This window comes from Mucor mucedo (genome assembly GCF_025094135.1).
Source record: "Mucor mucedo strain NRRL 3635 chromosome Unknown EV154scaffold_162, whole genome shotgun sequence".
In the NCBI taxonomy this organism is placed as follows: domain Eukaryota; kingdom Fungi; phylum Mucoromycota; class Mucoromycetes; order Mucorales; family Mucoraceae; genus Mucor; species Mucor mucedo.
Genome location: NW_026252446.1, coordinates 64,833 through 90,350, shown reverse-complemented (window position 1 = coordinate 90,350; position 25,518 = coordinate 64,833). Strand labels below are relative to the sequence as shown.

Here is a 25,518-nt window from a genome sequence, read left to right as displayed (position 1 = left end):
CTCTGCGACATCAAATCATGCTACAGAAACACTTAAATGGTTCTTCAAATCCGTTTCTGCTGTGGACGATTCTTATAAAGCAACGACACAAAATCTTAATAAGCTCGTCTCTTTCTATCTTTAATCCATCAAAAAAAACATGCACAATATACCATAGTCCAAATTTTTCACCGAATTGCTTAGTCTAATTTCTTTTTATCAAATCATCCTATATTTGATTCTATTCTTTACTCAATAAAACCCATGTAGCACAAACAGTCATTTTTTTTTTTTTGGATCTATACTCCTTTGTGTGCAATAGCTTTTTTTTTTCCTTTCTTCTTTCCCCCTTACCCCATTATTTTTAAAATATTAAATATAATGCGTATACCGTCTTTGTTAGTGATAGCAGCCAGTTTAAACCTTGTCAAAGCGGCTATTCCTACTCACAGATATAATGGAGGTGAGTGATAACTATTGTGAAATCACATAAATACTTAATAATTCACTCCCCCCAAAGGTTGTGCAGCAGTAACTCAACGACTTTACTGCTTTGGAGGAACATCAAATCAAAAAACCACGTCAGATCATTATGTATTTGATCTGTCGATGGATTTTTCCGTTGAGAAGGCCATAGATAATTGGAATACCGTAACATCTACTGATTTTCAAGTGGAGCCAAATAGCTTGTTCTCGATTGTTCCTTTAAACGATAGTTATTTGGTACACGGGGGTTTAGGTTACGGCTCTTCAACTCAATTTTTAAGAAACGTAACAACAATGTTTAATGCGACCACTGAAAGTTGGGAAACTATAAATAGTATAAATGAAACCACGATGGTGCCAAGGTACATGTGCCTCGATTGTTTATTATGCTACGTCAGTTACTAATCTGTATTATAGTCGCGAAGAGACCTCAACGCTTGATCCGTTTAATCGGATTTGGACCTGGGGTGGAATAAGGTAAAGAAAGAACCGATGCATGCTTTTTGTACGACATAAAATTATTAAACTGCTTCCTTCATTCTTCCAGCGATAATACAACATCTGCAAACATAACTGAGGTTACATATCATGATGAAATGCAAGTTTTAAACATGAATGTATAGTGTGCACATGATAGATACTAGTATAACTTAACTGAAACTATATTTTATTTTCAGACTTTGACCTGGTCATTCCCAGATAGCACAAACACGTCATTACAACCTTCGTTTGTCCGTGCTCGTATTGCACATACAGAAACATTGGGTCGATCAGGAGAATCTATATTTTACATCGGAGGCTTACAATCAGATGACAACGACCAGCTTATTGCCGCATCTATGAGTGAAATCCTCGAGTACAACATTGCAAATAATACTTGGTTTTTAAGGAAATCCCCAGTAAATAGTACTGTCCCATCCTCTCGAAGATTGCACTCAGCCACTCAAAGTAGTAATATTATTTATGGTATACAAGCAGTGCCACTAAATTTCTTGTTTATAGTTCCCGATCATGATCTCATATTTGTATATGGCGGATCTGCAACTGGTAAAAATTTAAAAAAAAAAATTTGTTCATGTTCACAATTAATACACTTTATTAGATGCTTCAAAAACGGTAACGGATTACAGCTATTTATTGAATACAACATCATTTGAATGGACAGCTGTAGATATAATAAATGAAGGTGCTGGTCCTAGATTTGGACATTCAGGTAAAATTACACATTGTATATTTACTAAGTCCAGATCTAATTTCAATGTCCATTAGCTGTGTTGTACAAAGGCAAATCTTTATTTATAGTCTTTGGCGCTGATAATCTTGGAAACCTTCGAAATGACTTTTTTATACTTGACATAGCAAACTGGCAATGGGTTCAGACTTTTAAGACAGACGGCGTTTATCCATCCGTTTCAAGCCAATCTAATTCAGCCATAAACACAGGCCCGAAATCTACTGCAACCATTTTCAGTACAACTTTGGGAAACGAGAGTTCGTCTGCAAATGCAAATAACCAAACTCCTATACCTTTCAACTACATAACAACTATATATTTGATGCTCGGCGTCATGGTTGTATTTCTCTTCTGCTAAAATCACTGTCCAGATATATTTAATAATTTAACCCTAATTTTGCCTAAAAGCCATCTAATAATATCGTAACATATAAATAAACCTGTTTTAATAAAATACCGTCTTTTTAAACATCAGTTACTTAAATATTTGAGAACGGGTGATGTTGTTATTTTAAGTAACAACTATCGTATTTCATTATCTTCATGTGTGGAATAGTTGTTCACAATTATGAAATGATTTATATTGAACAGTTTTAAGGTACCCGTCAAATCAAGCTTACGTATTTCTGCTCCTGAGGACTTTAAAAGAACCGAGAGCTTACTCCCTTACAAACATAAAAGCCTTTCTGCTAATCTTGTAATTAAACAGTGTTATTAAAAAAAATGTGTAAATCACTGTACTTTATTTTGAAAGTTAATGAATTCATGTACATCGAAAATTGGATTGCACGGACTTGTAGTCATCTACACTTATGCTTAAATCCTCAAAAAGATCACTGTATGTCATTTGTCTCTCTTTCCTAAAGTAAAGATCATATTATTGCACTTTCTGTAACCTAAATATTTAAGGCAAACCATTCCTGCTTTTGCCAAATTTTGATGAATGCAAATCACTCGAACTTATTTTTCCTCATAGAACAGGGTACAATTTTATTATAAGTGTGGGATGAAGAAAAATTTATCGTAACTTCTACCGAATCAGGTGTTATAATCCTATGGTTTCTTATTATGTTGTCGATAATAAGGACGCAGAGTTCTTAGTTTAGTTCCATTAGTACAGCGTTGGTGTCAAATTGCAATAAGTAAACCCCTAAGCACCGAGTTGCCTTTTCAAATTATTACTTTGTATTTATATAGGACGCAAAATTATTGATTTCAATAGCACTACCTCCCAATTAACTTTGCATTTCAGACTTTAGTGTCTGTTCTTTATGCAAATAAACACTTCCACTGCTTTTTTTTGACACGTGGTTCGACACGGGGGACGTGTCTGGGGGATGGGGAGAGAATAAATTGTAAATATTATAATTTTTTTTTTGAATTTAATATATTGACTTACCGAACTATCAACATATGTTTACGATATGAATGATTGGGGGTCTGTCACAGGTCTTTGGAATCTATTTGGACGTACGTCGTTGTTTTTTTTTGCATGAAACTTGCAAGAGAGTGAATATATCGAGCCGCGTTGGTATCTCTATTCCATAATTTGTTACAACTTTTGCAAGTCAACAAATTTTGGATCTTTCCGACATCAGGGATTCGAACATTCTCCAGTGTTTTCAGCAAGCAGGAAGGATTGGAACACATCTAAATTAAAGTATTAATATCCAGTACAAAAATCCGAATCGTTCATTATTTTGCCTGTGAAGTAAGCTACTCATCGGTATACACCAGAATAGCCTTTCATCGATACTTGCTTCCTCCATCTTTTTTCTTAACCTATGAAGCATACCAGATTGCTTTCTTTTCATTGTCACGTTAAATACTCCGCTTCCTAAGGCGATCAAAGGCACTTTCTTCTCGTTCTTGAAGGGAGCTTTCTTCTATTTCTGATTTTGAGTCTCGGTTGAAGGGCCTCTCGTTGTTACAGATACAGTAGTGTAAGCTGTTGCTGGCGCAGAGAGTGAACTTTTTCCACCTGCAAGGTCATTTCTTTCTTGTTCTTCTTTTCGCGCATCTGCTTGTGATCTGCCTTATTTCTGCGCGGGTAAATCGACCATCATAGAATTGTAATATCGTGTCTAGATGAGTAAAGCAATATTGTAAATGTTGTTCAAATGTTGATAGCTTTGAAGTTCGTTGGGTTGGAATATTCGTTCCAACTGGAGGCATCCCTTCTTGCTTGAGCGAATTCGTTGTTACCTGATTTTTTTTATAGCCGGCTTTAACATAATACTCCGCTGTCGATATGGACCTTATTTCATGCGCATCATTTCCATTTCCATCGGTCGCAACAAAGATGTCAGTGACACCCGGATCGGCACCCCACAATCTGACTACGTCTTGCATCTTCCATGTTTTGAACCGTTTATTTCAAGCTTTATATCTTCATTGTCATTGGAGATTGCAGGTCTGGTAAAAAAAAAGTCAGCCGGACGCCCTTCCGTACAAAGAATATTACGCATCATGACTTTTCTTCTGTTAAGCATTTCATTGACACTACAACAATATAAAATGTCATTTTTTCTATATGGACCAAAATTATAAGACAGAATCGTTACCTTCCAGATTGTCCTACTTTTTTTTCAAATCAAATAGACTCATGAAGTAAGTCGAATCTCTAGTATATGCATCCAGCGATTGATCATAAATTGCGATAGGTTTGATAATGTCAGATCTATTAACAAGAGTCCTTAAAGTAGCAATATCAATTTTTACGTATTGGGGTTTCAGTCCGTAGTGAGGCATCATGGAAAACGTTTTACGGGAATGGTGAATAGAGAAATTTTCTGGTATAAAACAATCTTCTCTTTCGGGTATAGTAACATCTGGTGTTGCCCCAACGTTTTCTTGTAATTTGTTAAAGTTCACTTCGAACAGGAATGATAGTTTACTTAAAGCAACAGGTGTTGTTGAATTGATATCATTTCGAATCTTCCTTGCCAAAGCTGACCGTCTTCTTTTGTTGATATCTTCAACTTCATTTTCACAGGTCATGCTCAACATATTGTAAACCCAAGGCAAAGATACAGAATCTTGAGAGAAAGCTTGTTTGTTATTTTGCAATCGAAAGACCAGCACAATAAGGCTTTGTTTAAATCAAGCTTCAGCAACAGTTCGCCCACAAAATCATTATCAAAAATGGTCGACCCCTCAATTTTGAGGCTAGTTGAGGCAGATGACAAGGCTGGTATGCATTTGCTTGGTCCGTTTTTTTAATTAGTTAAATTCATAAAGAAAATCAGTTTATAAGTTTGCACGATATAACGTTTGTGGATAAAATAAGAGCATAGCTGTAGTTAACAAGAGGGTAGTTAGACCTGGTATTAAAACATGGTTTATATATATAAATATTTAACAAGTATCAGCTTAATAATACGCCATTTTATTTATATCGCTGGCAAAAAGTTGTTATTTACTGATCAGATAGACGGCACCGATAGTAATAAATGTTAATTGAAAAAAGTATTTGGACAGCTGATGGATAGGCCCTTGTTGTCTTAACGCAAATATTGGACATCTAAACTTGTTTAGCTTGTTATTTATTGACACAATAAGCAAGAAAGCGATTCCTAATTGGGAGTAATAAGCTTCGAATTATCACAAGGAAAGGTTATAACCCTCAGATGTATATCATTTGTATTTTTATAGCGTTTTTTCAACTTAAGGTTTTTGATTGTTGGGCTTTTTTTAACCAACGTTGATTCCAATATCAATGTGCTCATATTGACTAGTAAATACACTGCCAAAAAAGTAACCACGAAAACGAAATACTTCGGCAAAAATATGACTAGAACTCACTTGGTAGCTTCTTTAGAAAAAAAAAGGTGGATTTTCCAACATTGTGTGTCAACTGTGTATAAAATTGCTTTTAGTAATACAGCAGTAATCACCTTGAGAACATCACCACTTTGTAACACCATTTCTTATTATGGGCAGGACACAATTTACAAGCCGCATTGAAAAGTTATGAGAACGTGGCCATTTTATTAAATGAACGAAAATAGACTGGAAGATGCTGTGACCCTACACAAAAACAAATACACAGCCTCTCGGAACCCACGTATTGGTAATATTAAAAAACAGCCAGCCGAGTAAACCCACACAAGGTTTTAAATGCTATACTTTGCCATAAGCGTGTACTTGGTCTTATGACATAAACAAGAGTGAAAGTAACAAATAGTTAAATATGAAGACTCTCACAGGAACACCAAGTTACTATAGGTTGACTTTTACAGTATAAAACCTGTTTAAAGTAATATGACCTGAAACCCGGACTATATGCTTGATCACGGATAAACAATGACACATACTTCTTTTGAATTCTTTTTCATCTTTGCAGTAAATAGAACAACCAAAAAGGGAAAAAAGTCGTACCATTTTTGTTATGAGAAGAAAAAAGTTGATTTTTCCAATCTATTTAATCTTTTGCCCAGACCCTCTTATCACAAAACATTTTTATTTGTATCAGCTCAACCATGAAACTATACTAGTATTCCCTGAGGAAAAAAACTTCAAGTTTTTTTCCTTTGGGTATTTACGGATGGCACACTTTATTACGGATCAGATTGAGCATTCATAATCAGCGAATATTATTGGATGGGATGCAGCATTGGTGAACTAGACGCACGTTCACAAATGTCAAACGGAAATCGTCCCATTTTTCCCGATAACATCTATTTAACTCTCAGACAGTCGCACGCTTTCTAAAACATGTCATACCTTTCAGTACGTAATTACCTTATCAGCCCGTTTAGAGTCATTATTATCGACATCCACAAAAGCTCTTGATGGTTGAGGATATCAAGACAATTACTTTCTTTAAAAAGAGCGTATTCCATATTGTTAATCGAAGGGTTTATCTAACTATGACATCAAAGTTAGTAAGAATTAGCGTAGTACACATTATGCGTTTTTTAGCTGACTATCAAAATAAACAAGACATTATTATACCGTCTTCACCTACCTCGCTTTAAATGGAATATAATAAAAGTTTAGTCCTCATTCCACAGTAGACTAAGTGCACAAAACTTTCTCACCGAGCGTTACAAGGCTATGACCAAAGTTATACATAATACAAAACAAAATGTTTAGCGGATCTCTAACTTTTTACAAAAGAGGGCCGGGTAGCAATGGTAACAGGCCCTTTTCGGTTGTTCAATACGATAAAAACGTTTTGATCTTTTGCAAAATAATGACGAGTTGAATGATAATCGTCGATAATCTGAAGTGATAAATATGCACGCATGAAAGAAGCATCTTTTAACAAGCATACAAGTCACTCATGTATTTGATTGTTGACAACATAACGGATATCTTTCATATCTATTTCTGTAATCGGTTCAAAATCGCGTATTCTTCCTATGCCTTCAATCAATGAACAGGTGAAAAAAAAATGCACTAAAAGTTAAGATAAAAAGATTACTTTTAGAAATTTCAGAAACCGACTAATCGGGGATAGTCGTGGTACGTGTTTTTGCTACGGCAAAAGTTTGAGAATTTGTCGCCGGTTAGATTTCAACGATACGACAATCAACAATTAAAAAAGTATAAAAGAACTTCGGCTTTATTATTCCAAAGTACATTATTCAGTTCTTTATATAAAACTTAAAACTACAATATGCCTTCTATCTCTATCGGTCAACATCTTATCAACCGACTTAAGGAAATCAACATCGATGTTATCTTTGGTGTTCCTGGCGACTTCAACATGGTATGCTTATTATAATTCATGCTAAATTTTAAACATAGACTAACATTTAAATATCAGCCTTTATTAGACATTATCGAAGACGATGCCGAACTTACTTGGGGAAATAATGCAAACGAGTTAAACGCCTCATATGCCGCTGATGGTTATGCACGTATTCGTGGTGCTGGTGCTGTTGTAACCACTTTTGGTGTTGGTGAACTTTCTGCTGTTAATGGTATTGCCGGCTCATACTCTGAAATGCTCCCTGTCATTCACATTGTTGGTACTCCTTCTACCAAGTCTCAAGCTGCTGGTGCTATGCTTCATCATACTCTTGGTGACGGTAACTTCGACGTTTTTTACAACATGTCATCTATGATTGCTTGTGCTTCAACTCACTTAAAGAAACAGCATGCTATCTCTGAGATTGATCGTGTCATTTCCCAAGCCGTCCTTTCCAAGCGTACCGGTTATATTGGTATTCCTATTGATCTTATTCATTACGAAGTCGAAGTTCCTGAAATTGCTCCTCTTGTCGTCACTCTCCCCAAGAATCCCGAACAAACTCAAGAAATTGCTCTTAAGGTTGTCGTTGATGCTATTGAAAAAGCATCTCATCCCGTTATTGTTGTTGATGGCTGTGTTCTTCGTAATCGTTGCCAGAAGGATGTCCAAGACTTCATTACTCGTTCTGGTTTCCCCACTTATGTTGCCCCCATGGGTAAAGGTGCTGTCGATGAATCTCATCCCTCTTTCCGTGGCTGTTACTCTGGCAATGTCACCCTCGAATCTGTCGATAAAGAAATCCATCAAGCAGATTTGATCATTGAAATTGGTTCCATCAAGTCTGATTTCAACACTGGTAACTTTTCTTACTCGCTTAACCGTTCCAAGACCATTACCCTTCATTCTTTTGCTACCATTGTTTTCTGTGCTGAATATCAAAAGGTTTCAATGATGGAGTTCATCCCTCTTTTAACTGAAGCACTTCCTAAAGAACCCCGTGTCTTTGATCTTGGACCCCGTGGTAAGCCTGAGCCAATTCAAGAAGGTACCGAGATTACCCATAACTACTTTTGGAACAAGGTACCCGAGTTCATGGATGAGAATGCCATTGTCTGTGCTGAAACTGGTACCGCAGAGTTCGCTTCTTTAAATTTGGATGGTCCTAAAGGTACTACTTATATTACTCAAATTCTTTGGGGTTCTATTGGTTTCTCAGTAGGTGCTGCTGTTGGTGCTGCAATCGCCGATCGCAGTCGTCGTGTTTACTTGTTTGTTGGTGATGGATCTTTCCAATTGACAGCCCAAGAAATCTCAGTATTCCTTCGTCATGGTCTTACACCTGTTGTATTCCTTTTAAACAATGACGGTTATCTTATCGAAAAACTCATCCACGGCCCTCATCGCTCTTACAACAACTTCCAAATGTGGAATTATAGTAAAGCTCTTGATTTCTTCGGTGCCCATCTCGAAAACAATCAACAACAAGGATGTTCTCAAGTTGGATTTGAAGGAAAGGTATCTAACCGTGACGAGTTTGAGGCAGCTATGAAGGATGTTCAAGCCAATCCAGATAAGATGCATTTCCTTGAAGTCATTATGCCTCAATTTGATGCTCCTCGTGAACTCAAGCTTCTTGTTGCCAACTCCGAAAACCGTTAATTATCTTTCATTTCTTTTACATTACTTCATTTTGCACACTTAAATCATATCCCACTCTAAAAAAACTAGCTTTGTTTCAATAAATTTAATAAATCAATATATCTTAAATTAAAACATCCATCCTTTTTATTTATAAACTTAGGCCCAATCGTTTCGCTTATTAACACACAGATCACATCTTTTCAAGAGAGAAAATCTGCGAATTCTGATTTCTAGCAACCGATTTTCATTTAATCTGAGTAGCTCATGCATACCAAATCATACCCGTATTGTGTTAAGGACAAAACTCTAACCTGGACGTCGTTTAGGGGATGGTTACACTATACGTAAGCCCAAACTTGCGCTAATTCAATATGTTTGGTGATACCAAATGAATGTGACCAATTCTGTTTGACATGTACAAACGCATATGCTCATGAGGATAAGCTGTATCATGCTTATTATGTAATATATAAGGCTACAAAAATTTGGGGGTGTTAATGTTGGGTTATAGATTCAGTTTCTTTCAAGTTTATAAGTATGTTCGGTTAAATTTTGAAATTAAACTTAAGGCAACGGCTAAACATGAAAGTTTACTATTATTGTAGGCCTTAAAACGCCGACATATGTTTATTTTTCTTGTTGTAATTCTCCCCTACCTTTCCCCCCTTTTTGTTTTCTTCTTCTTCCTTTCACTTTTCTCAAAGCAAAGGGAGTTTTACATTAATAATTTGACTTGATATTACAGCTGTCAGGATATGTCAAGTTACTTAGAGAAGGCTGGGACGCCAAAAGCTAAAACTGATTTAAAAAACAAACAACAAACAGTGAGCTTGAAACAACGCGTACTCAAAAGAGAGCTCGGTAAGGAACAATATAAAACATGAGTAGTTCATTATCAACTGAGCCGTATATAGAAATTACAGGTATCATATCTCTACTAGTTGTGTTTGCCTACATGCTAGGCGATCCCTTAGCAGTAAAGTGCATAAGTGTATCTTACCAGGTTGGAAATGTAAATCAATACGATAAAGGGTATAACGATTGCTATTTCGTTGCATTCTGGGCTGTTACGTTTGCTTTTTTACGAGCTGCTTTCATGAAATTTTTATTTCATCCTACTGCTCAATCATTAAATATTGAGCCTTTCTCTAAAAGAGAAAGGTTTGCGGAACAAGGATGGTCACTCACGTATTATACTTTATATTGGTCATATGGAATGGTAGATACACGAGTCAATGTAAAAGGAGTTTACTAAACATACAACTCATAGTACATCATGTATAACGGCCCTCACTGGTTAAACACTTCTTATTACTGGATTGACTATCCTCATATTCTTATTTCTAGACAAACTAAAACGTATTATTTGATGCAACTTGCTTTTTGGGTACAGCAAGTATACACTATTCACATCGAGAAAAGAAGGAAAGATCACTTTGCAATGGTTACGCATCACTTCATTACTATTATTCTCATAGCATCAAGTTATTTTACCAACTTTACTCGTATCGGAAATGCTGTTCTTTGCTGCATGGACCTGTCTGACATTATACTATCTGTAAGTGGCATGTTAGCTATATACCCTGCTTCTAATGAATTTCAAGCTTGCCAAATTATTGAAGTACATTGGCTTATCCAAGACATGTGACATTACATTCGGAATATTTGCTCTCTCATGGCCTCTTACCAGACATGTACTATTTTCGATGATAATTTGGGCAACTGCTAGTAAGTATTTTTAATGCGTTCATAAATATATTTACCTAATTTTTATTCAGCTGAACCAAGTAGATATATAGACATGAAGTGGGAACCTGAAAAAGGGAAGTATTTTACTCCATTAACTCAGAAGATATATGTATTTCTATTTGTCATGTTAAACATAATAATGGTCTACTGGTTTGCGATGATAGTAAAAGTGATTGTTGGCGTTTTAAAGGGCAAAAACGCCGAGGATACTCGTAGTGACGACGAAGAAGAAAGGTGAGTTGAATTAAAGCTTAAGAGTGTATACATTTGAATTCAACTAAATTTCTAAATTCGCAGCGATCATATCGAGCAAAAAAGTGGTTAACATGCTCGTTTGCTTAAACAAGAAGGCTCATAAATTTCGTATACCTAATTCCTGTCAAATAAATAAACGACTCTCACGAAAGGTCTGTTTGCGCTATACAATCATTAAGTTTGATTGCCTATATTAATAAAAAAACTGAATCAGAGTTCAACATGAAAGTAATAATGAGGAAACATTCATTTACGAGGCTTTTGTTTAACAAGACAGACTGTTGATAGCGTATGAAACCTTGCTATGACAGCCCTGAATTCTAGCAATGGGTTAATTATAATTTTAACTCCTCTACAATTACATAGAACTTTTACTCCATTTTCGGATAAAACTTGTCGACTGTGTAGTCACAATACCTTTTAATTCAAACTTGCATTTAAAACCATTGCAATGTTTCATCCTCACATGAATCATAACAGGCAACAAAAATCAAATGTATCCAATTCGGATCGGGATGTTGTCAATTATTCTCAGCAGACATCGTCTTTTTTGTCACCTTCTAATCCAACAATCCCAAGTTATGATACCCCAAATGGACATTCTTTAAAACAGGGCATTCCGAACTCCAGTAATGTTATCTCGATCTCAAGTGCCGACTATGCACTTAACGTAATATTTAGTCAATTCGAACAACTAGCAGACGCTAAAATGTCTCTTATTTTAAACTTGGGGGTGGTATTTATTAATTGTCGTTTTGATATTGGCAGTTGTTTAAACTTTTCAAAAAAATAATAATAGGATGCCGATGTTGATTTACGAAAGCTGCTGGGACATGGAAGCGATGAGACCTTTGACAAGTTGATTTGCTCCTTATCCTCTCTAGCTGCAACACAACAAAGCGCTGTAATTGATGCAGTAATGAGATGGAGGAAGATAAAAGTCGAACCTTTGGACCCTTCTATAATAAAACGTGTCAGGTACCAAATAAAAATTCCCAGCATTTTTGTAGAAAATTAATCTTCTCTTTTAATTGCAGTGATTCTGCACCCCTTTCCCGTACTCGGGAAATTCAATCAGTTTTGAAAGAAAGACAATCTGTATGTATCAAGTTGTTAACTTTGTGACAAAATTAACAAAAAATAGCTCGCATCTGTTTTTATCCTTTGTAGGGCTTTGATAGAGATTATTAAACGACTGACACCAGGTTCATTACCAGATGACCTCGGTGAAAATTTGGAAGAGATTGTATTTAATCAACTGAAAAAAGCGGATCCGTAAGTAACTTTTGGTTTTGTCATTCCTAGAGATATTTATGCGAATTTAAACGTTAGAGAAGCTATAAAACGATCAAAGAATAGAACAGCTAGTATGGACTTATTTGCCGAATTGATCGGAGAACTATCGAATATTAGATTTGCTTCAGTAAGCGATCGATTCATTGCAGAATTAGAAAAATATAATAACCAGACAATCATGAAAGAGAGACAAGGACACATGGAAATGTTGATTAAGGGAATGCGATATCTAAAAATAAAGGTAACAACACCAGGCACCATTTGAAGGTTAAAACTGATGTCCTTTGATACCGCAGATTTATCCTGTGGATGCATTGGAAGAGACTGCCGATTTTTTATCTAGTTGTGCTAGTTTCTTCAAAAACGCTCATGGAGCCAAAGTGAAACATGCTTATGCTAAACTTTTTATCCAGTTACTTCTGCCGATTGCCGAGGTAAGACACAACACCACTGTTTTTGAAAAAGAAAGAAATAGTCGTTTATAATGTTTTAATCAAGGTCGCAGTGGCGGAAGTCAACTTTCCATCATGGGCTAAAGCTGTAGATTTGATGTATCCTCGTGCTATTAAAATGACATTAAAACCAAGGCACATTTTGGTTAGTTGATTGATCTTATTTTTAAACAGAATTTTTAAAAAAAGTGTAAATCTATTAAAGGCAGGATACCCTCTTGTTACTACTTTACTGTGTGTTAGCCGTAAAGATTTTTTTGCAGCGAATTGGAATTCAGTTATGGATAGTTGCTATCAAAAGTTCAACAAGGTAAGATACGTAGATCATCCAAGTGTAATACCACTAAATATATACATTTACAGCAGGACAAATATACCCGTTTGGTTACATTAGGTTGTATTTCCAGACTAACATGGACTTACCTTTTTCGTTGTACAGAAAGTACTTCAATAACTTTTAAAAAGTTGGACGTGATTATTAAAACAATCTTCCCGCCATTTCGCCGTGCTGTATATCCCTCAGATACACCTTTGGATCATTTTATATTAATCACATACTTTTCGCTCATGCGCGATATCGACACCGGTACCAAAAAAATTCTGTTTTACCTTCTCAATACAGAGGCATCCTCTTCAAGTCATTCATCGCATAACTGGGACTTGATTAATCCAGAACGTATGATTATCGGCTTGTCAGCATTCCGTTTAATGCTATCGGATCTTGAACGAAACATACAAAAACCACCTTTTCCTGCTGATGTCGATATGACTGGGTGCGGAATACCTATTTCATGCACCGCGGATGTTTTTTCTGGTCCCATCCGTGCTGTCAAGCCAGACGTGATAGATAAAGTGGAGGAAATTATATCAAAGACCCTTTCTAGTTTAGACCAGACATTTGGTCGGCTGCTAGTACTGGATGAAAAAAATATTATTGTTAGACCGATGACCGGTGGACTCAGTACAAACACAAGTACAATCACGACAAATTATTCTGTACCTATTTTTGCCAATAGTGGAGGTCCTTCAGATAGTGGACCACAGATACATCATCAATATGCAAGTTTTTCTGTATCATACACAAAAGATAAGCAGGCTTATTTTGATGTGATAAAAACCATCATTGATTGTATGCCTCGCATTATGCCTGCAGGAATAACTTTACCAAGACTAGTCGAGATACTATCAAGAAACACTGTTCATACTGATCCTGAAGTTATTAAATCGGCTTCCAAGGCATTGTTGCGTATTGCTGCGCAGATAGACAGTCAAACAGTTGTGACAGGATTCTCAAGATATATATGCAAAATCGAAGATAAATTCTCAGAAGTAGTCCAGTCGTTAGGGAGTGGCCCAATCACAGGAGGTAGCCATAATGGAAATGGAGGAATTATCAAGTTGTACGTGGATCTTTTATCAATTTGGGTCAACAAGTTGGACTTGACATCTTTGGAAAGACCTACCAATCCCAACATTAGGGGGTCTATCGATGTCAACATCGGGAAGCTGCTTGATTTAGTAGAAGAGACAGAGGCGAATGGGCTGCTGTATTTATGTAACCAGTCACCCTCAATTCGAAAATTTGCGATAGAAATTATCCAAATGGCCTCATTGCTGTCAGATCGGTTGAACGCCATGTTACAAACCAAAGCAGACGAAATAATTGCTCCGGAAAAAGAAACAACCAACGTAAAATCATGGACAAGATTGTCACAGCTGCTGGAGTCGATAGGCCAAGATTTGATACAATTCGATAAGGAATCCAATACGTTATTAGGAACAAAAATCTCATCTGAGGTGCGTACCAGAATACTTCAGCACCAAAGAAGAGGGATAGAGCAGGTATTGATACAAATTGCCGAAAGTGATCATCCATCTGATATTATCATTTGGAATATATGCTTACCAGAGATTTTTAAATTATGCTTTCAACACTTTCCTCAAACAACAGCTCAATGTAGACTTGGCATATGTGCTCGATTATTGCAAATACAACCTTCAATTTTGGCATGGGTTGAAACAATCAAAGCCGGTGCTACAGGTACGTTGAGTATGGCAAAGAGTAGCAGCTCCAACCACAAAGCAGCAAGCCCTGAGACGATCGAACAGTGGCGTATATACCTTATTTTTGCATGTGCAACAGCGATACGAATCGACAGCCCTACAATTTCTTTGCCCATTTGGTCCGCCGTAGGCCGAAAAGGATCAGCCAATGTGGACCGAATTTCAAGCCCTCGCGATTTATTCAGATTGATATCCCCTTACTTGACATGTGAGCATCGACCTATTCGCGAAAGTGCTATCGATGGCCTTGGACACATTAACCAGAATGTGTATAAGTCATTGATGTCTGAACTGGAGGGATATGTCAAAATAATCTTGGACGACGGTAAACAACGAAACAATCAAAAACCTTACCAGAATAAACGTAGCAAGAAAAATGATCGACTTCGTATCTCTGTTATGAATGTACTCGAATTGACAGCTGGTTGCTTATCAGATCCAGAAGCTGTTGGCGACAAAGACTTGATGAATGTGATTATGAGCTATATCAAGGAAACAAAATCTTTTTTGGTAGACACGGAAGTACAAATTGAATGGGAATATCAACGTCTCCGAATCTACTTGTGTGGTCTGGTCGATAAATTATATCAAAGCATAATGAAGTTGGAAGACCCTACGTCTCTCATGTCATTTGAAACTAGACTCAGTCTATATAAAATGTTTGAAGAATGGTGCGGTTACGGTGCTACTGCAAAGACTACTCAACAGCGAGAGGCAACTATGATCAGAGATGTACTGGAACAATGTAAAGATCCGAAGGAGAGGACAAGTATGACGCAATTGATAGAGGATGAACGTAAGGCATTAGAGTCAGCTTCCTTGAGTGCAATGGCCACTCTTTGTGTAAGTAATTGCATCAGAGAGAGAAAAACGTTTAAAATAATTCTAAAATATTCCACTTAACATAGCGTGGTCCTTTATATGCATACCTTGGACAGAAGAAGGCTCGCCAGGCTATTATTCAATTTGATACGCTCAATGTTCTCCGCTGGATTGATGCTATATTTGAAAGCCGTGATCCTAATTATCACTCGATCGCTCGGTAAAGGATAGTTTCATTTTTAGTCTGGCAATATACATTAATATACTTCATTTTTAGTCGTGCCCTTGAAGCAGTTATGATTTACAACCAAGATCAATCGGTGCTACTTGACGATATCATTGAACAATGTTATGCAGGTAATCCCAAGCTTGAATTCACTCAAGGGTATTTCCAAGCGTTAGCCGAAATTGTAACTCAAGTCGAAGATTATCCATGTCATATTCATCAAATCATGAGTCTTGCTCTCTTTAAATCGGGTGATGCAAAAAAGACAATTCGTAAAACTGCAATTCAATTACTTCGTGTTATTGAAGAGCGGGTTTTTGCTGATTCGTGTGCAAAAGAATACGAAATCGGCATCACGAGTAGTCTACCTGCCATTTATAAACACACCCAATCATTATTGTCTGCACGCCTTGCTCTCGACCATCCTGAACAAACTTATTCGATGCTATCTGAAATCACCCAACGTTTTGAACATATCAGTCCAAACTCTCAACGTGAAGTACTGACATACATGCTACCCTGGCATAGAAAAGTAGATCTTGGTGTTGGACCTCATGATTCTGAATTAAGCGCTTCAGCCTACATGGTGCTATCAAACTTGTACTACATAACGATCAAGTTCGGTGATATCTACGTGAAAGAAACTGCTGCATTATGGAGTCAATTAGTTGATTCCGGTCGTAACGTACGTGCAATCATCATGTATTTATTAGATATGGGCCAGGAAAAAAGAAATCCTTGGTTCTTAATTCATGCAAAACGAGTGTTTGTCTGTCTTGGTCGTACACATGCGTTTGCGACTATTACCGAAGAAATTATTGCCGAGATTACACCAAGAACGATGGTACCCCAATTGAAAGAAGCCAGTGGAAGACATGCACATGCTTTCCCACTGCTATTTGTTGCAGATACAGAGAAAGTGCTTCCATCGTATCCCAAACGGCCCATGTTTTCTAGAGGTCAATTAGCCATGGTATTCCTGGTAGATCTTGCGATCGAAGCCGGTGCAGATCTTGCACCACATTTACCATTGCTATTACACAGTATCTTTGTACAGTTAGACCACTTGACTAGTATTATTTGTGACCAGTCTCGTTGTTTTTTGATCAACCTTATACACTCCATCGTGGTTCGTCAATCTATGGACTCCGAAGCCTCCCAAAAAGCATCTGAAATTATCCAATGGTTAGTAGGTAAAGAAGGAAAACGATTATGGGCCTATGAAAACATCACGCCCAATAATCGACGTATTGTAAGCTCTGATGAGCTTAAAGGATTAATTCATCGTGTGGTGGATGTATTTTCGTATGAAGATCCTGATTTGCGACAGAAGTGGGGAGAAACCGCCTTAAAGTGGGCTACTTGTTGCTCTGTCCGACATATCGCTTGTCGTTCATTCCAGTGTTTCCGAGGTCTGATGCCAGCTTTCAATCAACACATGTTGGCGGATATGCTCGCACGTCTATCTAATACCATTGCGGACAAATCTGAAGAAATCCGTGGATTTGCATTGGAAATTATTTTGACGTTAACTGAAGTTGCCAAGTCTATGGATAAAAGCCAAATAGAGCAATTTCCTCAGTTGTTTTGGGCCGCTGTCGCTTGTTTATACAGTCCCTATGAATCGGAGCATTGTGAAGCATTGTTACTGCTAGAGATCGTATTAGAAAAGTACGGGTTTAACCCGAAATTGGCTGATAGTTTCCCTAAAAACTGGTCAAGCGAGTTCGATGGTCTTCAACCTCTCTTATTGAAAGGCCTTCAGTTTCCATCAGCAGAGGAAAACACATTCAATATTCTAAAATCAATCTCTCTTCAAGACAACCTGCCTTTGATTGATCCTACCGAAACTCGGCTCATGTACCTCCTATTGGGTTGTTTACCTCGCTTGCTACATGGTCTCGATAATGAAAATGAGGTGGATCCCAAGGCTATCCAGCTTGCAAACACATTGATAAAACTATTTGAAGATTATGGCTTGTCTGGCATTCAACGTGTTCTCGCCACTTATCATATCCAAAAATCAAAGTTCCAAGAAGACTATCTCAAGCAAATTTTGTCAAGCATGCGCGATGTCTTTTTGGTGGAATACAGCCAACAGGCGTTTATGTTTTGTCTTTTGATGGTCAAGAATAAGCTCCCATTCTATCGTGATAAGACTTTATTAGTAATTGAAAACCTGGTACCCTATATCACGGGAAAAGTAATGCGAGCTACAACAGAAGTCTCGATTGATATCGCAGCCTTCGAACCCTTATTACAATTAGTCCCCACTGAATACGTTGACCGAGCTCTTGGTGTATTAAACTCTGGTATTCATACTGTAGCTCGTGATGCGAAATCAGCCATGGCTTCCGATAATGAATTAATTTATGGATTCAATAATTTTGCAGAGGCAGCGAAAATTACTCGACACAATATTCATGCGGTTGTATTTGAATGCTCGTCTATCACCAATGAAGCTCCTATTGAACATAATATCCAATTCTCTGTAGAGGACTTTTCTATGTTAACGGGTGAGGCATCTGTGACTGAAAATGTATATAGAGATGATTATACCATGGCTGGAGTTAATTCTCAATCGGTCGGTGGAATATCAACTGCTGGTCAATATGGTGACGATTTGATGAATGCTTTGAAGGATCTCGATGATTTCTTCAATGAAGACGGCGAACCTCTTTCGCCTTCCAGTTCTACCAAACTCTATAATGAATTAAGCCAAGAGGAAGATGAGGATGAGGAGGAAGAGGAGGATTACTCGCCTGCTATGTGAGGTCCAAAAATTATTATAATAAAGGGTAATACAAGGTTTTATTGTTATCTTAAATCTTTCTATTTTGTTCCGCTTGCGTGGAAATCACTTTACGATGGTTGAATGTGACAAATGAAGGTCTTGTATCAGTTTTATCAATAGTCCTATACGATACATGTTAGCTTTGATTATTCGATGTTTAGATTCTATGTGTCTACATTTTAACAATTTCATCCTCCATGGCAATGGGTTTAAACGCGTCTGCAGACAAGATGACACCAAAGAGTGCGACCAAGGCCGACACTAAACATTCAGTAACAATCTAGAGAATATCAGGTTAACATCGAATATTTGAATGAAATCGAATGGGTTATTACTTCAACGGGGAGTGCTGTGTTGACCTCATCGACAGCTTTAATATAAGCAAGATCTAGAGAGAGAGTTTTTAAGATGACACTTTAAAAAAAAATAGGAATAAGATGACATACGTTCATAGGTTGAATATGCTGAATGGGCGAGAAAGAAAGCTCCTAGTAAGCCTAATAATTTGCCAGTGGGTTGAGAGCTCATGAGTGATTAGAAATGAAAAAAAAAGGGGATGTTGCCTTTTAAAAAAATAGTTGAAAGGGCAAAATAAGACCAAGTCCGCAAGTTTTATGGCGAATCATAACCAAAGGTTATTTCTCAAGTACAAAAAAGACTACTCTAAAGACAATCAGTGTGTCCCCATATTATTTGTATACGCTCAGCATTGCTTCATACATGTAAGTGTGTAAAAATGTAAACAGCATATCTTGCAATAATGCGAAGAATCCAAGTGAGGTTATTAAGATGATGACTCTCACACTAAAGCTGTCAATGTATGTCTTTCTTTAATAAAAATTGACCTCACAGACATGTGTCTTGTGTTTCAGCCGATTGGACTACCCACATGTAAAACTGCATGTAAATTTAAAGACACTTTAAAGCACAAATCCTTTGTGTGTTTCGGTGCAATCAAACTCAGAGACCATCTTGTTTGGAGTTCTATTACCATCGCTTCAATCTTATAAACTCAACAAAGAAGACGCCTAAAGTTGCAAAAAGACAACATCCTCCTTTCAAGTGCGAGAAAAGACGGGCAATCACAAGGTAAGAAAGATTAAACAGTTTGAGGCGGAATTAAAATGTCTTTTTTTTTTATTGGGTGCCAATAAAAAAGAGAACTGCAGCGTCTATGATTAAGCGGAAGCTTCTGCTACAGCGGCTTGCTCTCTTAAAATACGTCTTTGCTTGACATCCCAGTTGTACACACGAGCAGTATCTAAAGTTAGTGACGATATACAAGTTAAGGTGATAATATGATGCAACAATAAATATATATATACAGCTACAAAAGGTAGATTAGTAGATAATTAAAAAAGGATACTGACTTCCATAGTTGTGATTTGATCTCTTAAGAATTCAAGATCTTCCAATGTGTTCTTTAGTGAAGTTTTAGCAGTTTCGAGTTTTGAGGTTAATAAATCTTTAGCTTCTTCGCAAGTATATTCGAGCATAACGTTGGCCTATTTCGACAGACACAAATTACTATAAGCATCCTCACCATAAATTAAAATTAAACTACACTTACACCTAACCAAAGGTAAACAGAGCCGGTTGCCTCAATTTTGGCTTTGGCAAACAATGTATCGTTTAATTCAAAATCTGTATATAAGGGTTCATGGCTGTCTTTCTTTTCAGTTAACAAATCAACCATGTCAATTGTCTTTTCAATCTCGGGGATCTTTTCTTCCAAAACTTTTCTACGTTGCAATAAGTTGACTTCCATGAACTTGTACTTGCTAGATTGTTTATACAGGTAAAAAAAAAAAAATTAGATGATGATGGCTCATGACAGCATGCGTTTATATGCCATCGCAATGATCGATCCTTTTCTCATTCTTCCCCCCACCAATACTGTCGCGTTATCATTACCTGATTGCTTCTTGGAATTTCTTCAAGACAATCTCGACAGGCTCAGCTTCTGAGACATAATCCTCAACGCGTTCCTGATGATTGAAATAGAATAAGCACACATACTTGTAGAACAAAAAGATAATAACCGAAAAAATGAGAACAAAGGACTTACAACAAAAGGTGAACTAGGGATACCACGAGGGTTTGACATTAACTTTTGGGTGCTCATATTTGAAAAATGACTTTTTTTTGTAGAACTTTAAAAAGGCTAATAATAAAAATAAAAAAATCTGGTTAAATGAAGATATTTTTTTTCGCGCACCACACTTTTTTGGTCTATTCTAATGCCATGTCAGTCTAACTTTCTCTAAACTTTACGTGATGATCCATTTTTTTTTTTCACTTGAGAAAATAACATATTCCAAGCTTTTCAATACCACGGCTGAGGATATTCTTACCTATACCAATGAGATCTCCCAGGCTGGGCTATCAAGTTGAGATTTCTGGGTGACAAAAAAGGCTTTACAAGATGGAGGGTTGGAAAACGGTTTTCAAAGACCTGAGAGAAGTACCGGAAAACAGGCTGTTCTGCGATTTTGGTTTTTACATGCAAAAGGACGTGAAAGTAGCTGCAGAATGTCTTGAAAAAAGTCGATCCAGCTGCTTCCAGGATAAAAACCCTTTTAGCGAGGGTAAAAGAGCTTGACACAACAGCTGAAGGATAGCGCCAAAAAGATACTTTGGTATATTTTGAAAAAATAGATAAGGCAAGGAGAATTTTGCCAATTATTTGTAAATTGATGCAGAGCACTCAGGTTATCAAGTTGTTCCAACACCAAACGATACTCAATGATCAAGGAATCGCTGTTTCGGCTTTAAAAAGTAATGTAGTCAAACAAGTACAGGGCAAAAGTCATACAAGAAAAGCACCAGACACAACAAGCCTTGCTAAAACAACATAGGGCATAGATGGACTTGTCTTGCGTCGTAAAAAGTAATTGAGATCATTGTTTTAACCTAAATCTTCCATATCACCATACACAAATAAAATGATACTAATTGACAATCAACTCACAAGCCTTGTATTATTATAAGACTCGAAGCATAATGATGCCTTTACAATAGGAAATTGTTTACAACATTTCAATCAGAATTAAATAGATTTACGCGACAAAAACGAAGATACAGCCTCAAAAGAAGCGTGCAATAAATATATGAGAAATGTCTTGGGTCTTCTAGATTAAGTATTGCGAAACTACTCAAATAGATGTAGTGAAAAGGACTGCCTACAGCGTGACACTTTGATTCCCTGAATTATAAGATTTATAGTCAAGGTACACAGAAGAAGACCAGTCCATTAATTAAATTAGCCTTTATCTGTAAATAAGATTGTATCCACATCTTAACTATGTTGACACTGTGTTTGCTATACACTATTTTCATAAATTTTTCGTGCACGCTTAGAATAAAACTTCAATCAGCGAGGGAATAAATAATCGCTTAAAAATTAATTAATTTTCCATGCATAGTTTACAAACGAAATGAACGAAAGAGAAATATATCTGTTATCATTAAATGGGTATACTGCTAAAAGTAGAAGAACAATTTTTCATCATATTGAAGGACCCGAACAAGTGCACTATTGTATGCGTATAATATGACTTTAATTTAATGTCACTTCATCCAAAAGACTAACCTGCTCGAGCTTGCTCTTGAAAATTGAACGATTGGGTTTAAACCAAATAATTATTGTCTTCTTTTTAGGCCTATTTTGATACGCACAAACGAGAAAAACTTGATATTGTTGTTATTCACCCATAAGGGAAGCGAGGGGTAGCAACCCCCCCCCCCCTTTAGATGTGTTACGTTACCAAGAGTAAATTAAATGCCACTACCTCGTCATGAACGACACACTTATTGGTAACAAACGTATAAGTGGATAAATATATGGATGTACCAGACTCATTTCCTTACCTGACACCCTGAAACGGTTACCTGTTTTTTTTTGTCAAACTAAAAACAAAAGACCTAAAAACGCTCAGACAAGTACATGGTATTTAGAGTTTTACTTGAAATAAAGTTTTATTTCATTGTATGTATTAGGGGTATTTCAACCAATTTTGATTTTACTTTAAATGACACAATTATTTTCCGTTTGCTTTCGTATAATTTCTGGGCAATCCGAATTTTTCTATAATGAATATGAGGTATGTACCTTCTTGCAAAAGATATATATATAAAATGAAAGCTAGAAAAAGTGTATTTATTACTGCTTCATGCGAATTTCATTGTTCTTTGTTTTTCTCCCCCTTTTTTTTTCAATAACAACATTTTAAAGTCAGAAATGAACAATGAAATCTTATATAAATAGTTGGTAAAAAAGTTTACTTCAATCCTTACTCAATTTTTATTTTTCTCTTTCTTTATTATTTTACGTATAGCTATCTTTATTCTCAAATTCATAACACTTTGTACGTAAAAGGTAAATATTGTAACAACCAATCCAAAAATGAGTGACATTTATCTAACATGTTAATAGAGCAAACTTCTTACTTCAAATAACTGCCCTTTTTTTTACCAGCATGGACTCTGATAGATCCTTGTCTGGTACGCCGGGTACACCTGGAAGCAATATGAGCACATCTAGTTCTTTGGCTCCTGGCGATCGTATTATATCTGTTAAATCCTCTATTGATGGTATTGGTTGGGACCCAGAGCGACGTGAAAGGCTCGAAGAATATGTAGTGACAGTCCACAACATCACTACACACGCATACTCACTCTCAAAGTACATTTTTTTGCGTGCCATTCAAGAAGATGAGAACTTTGATATCAGGCGATGTATCAATCGTGATTTTTTTGCAGAGGTCTGGCTCAAACTGACTCGGTATGCACGAGGAAGGGCTGGCGGAAGAACTGGGGCGACTCGTGCATTCATTGACACTTATCTTGATGACTATTTGGAGGTCACTGGTTTTGTTCCACCAGATTTCCGTTATGGTCAGCAAGCATCTTTAATCGAAGGAGCAAAGATCTTTACATCTTATAGCAACAATGTTCAGATGCGTTTGGGAAGTCATCTTAGACAAGCTGTTAATCATCTACTTCGTATTCGACAAAGAAAAGCCGAATTAATTGCTTATAGAAGACGTGAAGGATTAATTGATGCACTGATAAAATCTGAAGTATACAGAGAAATAACTGAGCCGGCGACAAGATTCAAGGAACTTATAGCTAGAAGGTTACCTCAAGATTTTGTATTGGACGGAGAGCAGTTCGGGGACCCTATCTACAATAACGCTCTTGAAATTCTTCGCCCTGTCCTTACCAGTTATCCCGTTGACTACCGGTTTCGTGGTAATAGCATTTATTTTGATTCCAAAGCAAGACCAGTTGAACATATGCGGGCTTTTTACGAACTGGCTTTATCATTTATTGATATAGAATTACCTGTGTTTAATTGCTTCCCATTACGCCGCTCTTGGATTCCTTGCTACACAACCATCGATTCAAAAATTCTTTGTCAAAATATTCTTGGTCGTCGGTGGACTAATCGTCAAGATAAGATAGCACTTTGGCGTGAAGTAATTAACCTGAACTCGGATGCACTCAAACACCAAGAAAATGGCGAGCTCCAGTTTAGAGGAACTATTCAAACGGATGGAGTAGGTGTAACTGTGATCAAGAAAAGAATGGATCGTGAAAGCAGATATACTGCTCGTTTTGCTGTTGTGGTTGAATCAATTCAGTACATTTCACAAGAGATTGCTCAAGAAACTGTTGGAAGATGTGTTACAATTGATCCTGGACGAAGAGATTTGCTATTCTGTGTGCATGAAAACTCAACCGCAAACAATCCAAACAAGTTTCGATTTACCAAACAGTACCAAGACAAGTTTGAAAAGATCAAAAAATACCGTAGAATCCGTGAAGCTGTGAAACCCGCTAGAGTAGCAGCAGCTGAAAGGCTTTTGGTTAATTATGATTCCTTGAATAGAGATGAATTTGAACAGTATCTTGAAAACAGGTCCAATATGACAGGCATTATCCAAAACCACTATGTCAACTTCCGAACCAACCATCGTACTGCTCATCCCTTGCACAGAAAATTGCGGCTATCTGCCTACATTAGAAGACAGCAAGGAAACGAGGATCTTATTTCAAAACTAGATGAACAGTTTGGTGTCGAAGCTGTTTATGTTATGGGTAACTGGTCTTCTCCTAATGCAAGATTTCATGAGCCGGTCCGAGGCCTTGGATTCCGTCGGTTGCTTCAAAAAGCTGGTAAAAGGGTGTACTTGATTGATGAATTTAGAACAAGTCAGTGCTGCCCAGCTTGTGAACGTAGAAGTCTTGAAACGTTTCGGATGGTGGATAACCCGCGCCCTCATAGACGAAGAGCAAATCCTCGTGTAATCAGACATGGTCTCTTAAGGTATGTTGATTTTACATGTTAATAATTTCTTCATCTAATAATTTTTTTTGTTGTTCTTGTGACAGATGTACAAATCAAAATTGTAGAGCCATGACTAATAACACAAATAGGATTGTTCCTCGTCTATGGAATCGTGATATGGCTGCTTGCTTGAACATGGTTGATATTGTTCGCTCACTTCGTGCTGGAAATGGCATTCCCCCAAGATTTCGACGTGGAGAGGTTCCCCAGAACCAACGGAGAAGAGCAAGAACCCAAAATGAACAAGCAAACATTAGAAATGTTCGTCAACGTCGCAACTAGAATTTTCCAGGCCTGTTATCGCAGGTCAACCATAGATACACTTAAGTGGTAAGCTCAATTTTTTTTTTTTTTTTCGGAAGATGAACGTATTTTTTTTACGTTGTGAACGAATTATTTTTTTATTTGTGAACGAATTTTTTTTTACATTTTGATCTAATATTTTCTGAAAATAGTGTACTTGAAAA

General features: G+C 36.9%; 9 protein-coding genes across 9 annotated transcripts; 6 read left to right on the top strand and 3 right to left on the bottom strand.

Moving 5' to 3' along the window:
- Window positions 1–317: 317 nt before the first annotated feature.
- On the top strand, window positions 318–2,153 carry EV154DRAFT_527299 (uncharacterized protein). Its single transcript, XM_051603472.1, has 8 exons — window positions 318–442; window positions 500–827; window positions 883–942; window positions 1,013–1,082; window positions 1,143–1,413; window positions 1,468–1,512; window positions 1,568–1,678; window positions 1,735–2,153. The coding sequence occupies exons 1-8, from the start codon at window positions 361–363 to the stop codon at window positions 2,055–2,057; spliced, it is 1,290 nt and encodes a 429-aa protein (XP_051452004.1). The 5' UTR covers window positions 318–360; the 3' UTR covers window positions 2,058–2,153.
- Window positions 2,154–3,998: 1,845 nt separating this feature from the next.
- On the top strand, window positions 3,999–4,307 carry EV154DRAFT_527294 (uncharacterized protein; the record flags this gene model as incomplete). The annotated part of the gene is made up of 2 exons (XM_051603471.1): window positions 3,999–4,042; window positions 4,081–4,307. The coding sequence occupies 2 exons, from the start codon at window positions 4,002–4,004 to the stop codon at window positions 4,247–4,249; spliced, it is 210 nt and encodes a 69-aa protein (XP_051452003.1). The 3' UTR covers window positions 4,250–4,307.
- Window positions 4,277–4,708, bottom strand: EV154DRAFT_569754 (uncharacterized protein; the record flags this gene model as incomplete). The annotated part of the gene is made up of 1 exon (XM_051606157.1): window positions 4,277–4,708. The coding sequence occupies one exon, from the start codon at window positions 4,706–4,708 to the stop codon at window positions 4,277–4,279; it is 432 nt and encodes a 143-aa protein (XP_051452002.1).
- A 2,456-nt stretch (window positions 4,709–7,164) lies between these two features.
- On the top strand, window positions 7,165–9,173 carry EV154DRAFT_606983 (pyruvate decarboxylase PdcB). The gene is made up of 2 exons (XM_051607578.1): window positions 7,165–7,415; window positions 7,473–9,173. The coding sequence occupies exons 1-2, from the start codon at window positions 7,323–7,325 to the stop codon at window positions 9,057–9,059; spliced, it is 1,680 nt and encodes a 559-aa protein (XP_051452001.1). The 5' UTR covers window positions 7,165–7,322; the 3' UTR covers window positions 9,060–9,173.
- A 514-nt stretch (window positions 9,174–9,687) lies between these two features.
- Window positions 9,688–11,266, top strand: EV154DRAFT_527286 (TLC domain-containing protein). The gene is made up of 6 exons (XM_051603470.1): window positions 9,688–9,902; window positions 9,956–10,260; window positions 10,312–10,599; window positions 10,646–10,769; window positions 10,820–11,024; window positions 11,088–11,266. The coding sequence occupies exons 1-6, from the start codon at window positions 9,797–9,799 to the stop codon at window positions 11,113–11,115; spliced, it is 1,056 nt and encodes a 351-aa protein (XP_051452000.1). The 5' UTR covers window positions 9,688–9,796; the 3' UTR covers window positions 11,116–11,266.
- Window positions 11,267–13,924: 2,658 nt separating this feature from the next.
- EV154DRAFT_430406 (cell morphogenesis C-terminal-domain-containing protein) lies at window positions 13,925–18,678 on the top strand (the record flags this gene model as incomplete). The annotated part of the gene is made up of 3 exons (XM_051596537.1): window positions 13,925–15,700; window positions 15,766–15,899; window positions 15,957–18,678. The coding sequence occupies 3 exons, from the start codon at window positions 13,925–13,927 to the stop codon at window positions 18,676–18,678; spliced, it is 4,632 nt and encodes a 1,543-aa protein (XP_051451999.1).
- Window positions 18,271–19,296, bottom strand: EV154DRAFT_84633 (membrane magnesium transporter-domain-containing protein). Its single transcript, XM_051607802.1, has 4 exons — window positions 19,146–19,296; window positions 19,035–19,087; window positions 18,876–18,979; window positions 18,271–18,821 (listed from the first exon to the last, which is right to left on the bottom strand). Exons 1-4 carry the CDS (start codon window positions 19,225–19,227, stop codon window positions 18,728–18,730), a joined length of 333 nt encoding a protein of 110 aa, XP_051451998.1. The 5' UTR covers window positions 19,228–19,296; the 3' UTR covers window positions 18,271–18,727.
- Window positions 19,297–19,805: 509 nt separating this feature from the next.
- On the bottom strand, window positions 19,806–20,853 carry EV154DRAFT_527271 (Prefoldin subunit-domain-containing protein). Its single transcript, XM_051603469.1, has 5 exons — window positions 20,768–20,853; window positions 20,614–20,687; window positions 20,270–20,480; window positions 20,066–20,204; window positions 19,806–19,960 (listed from the first exon to the last, which is right to left on the bottom strand). The coding sequence occupies exons 1-5, from the start codon at window positions 20,822–20,824 to the stop codon at window positions 19,878–19,880; spliced, it is 564 nt and encodes a 187-aa protein (XP_051451997.1). The 5' UTR covers window positions 20,825–20,853; the 3' UTR covers window positions 19,806–19,877.
- A 2,318-nt stretch (window positions 20,854–23,171) lies between these two features.
- Window positions 23,172–25,430, top strand: EV154DRAFT_556027 (uncharacterized protein). The gene is made up of 2 exons (XM_051605327.1): window positions 23,172–25,030; window positions 25,117–25,430. Exons 1-2 carry the CDS (start codon window positions 23,178–23,180, stop codon window positions 25,331–25,333), a joined length of 2,070 nt encoding a protein of 689 aa, XP_051451996.1. The 5' UTR covers window positions 23,172–23,177; the 3' UTR covers window positions 25,334–25,430.
- Window positions 25,431–25,518: the final 88 nt, after the last annotated feature.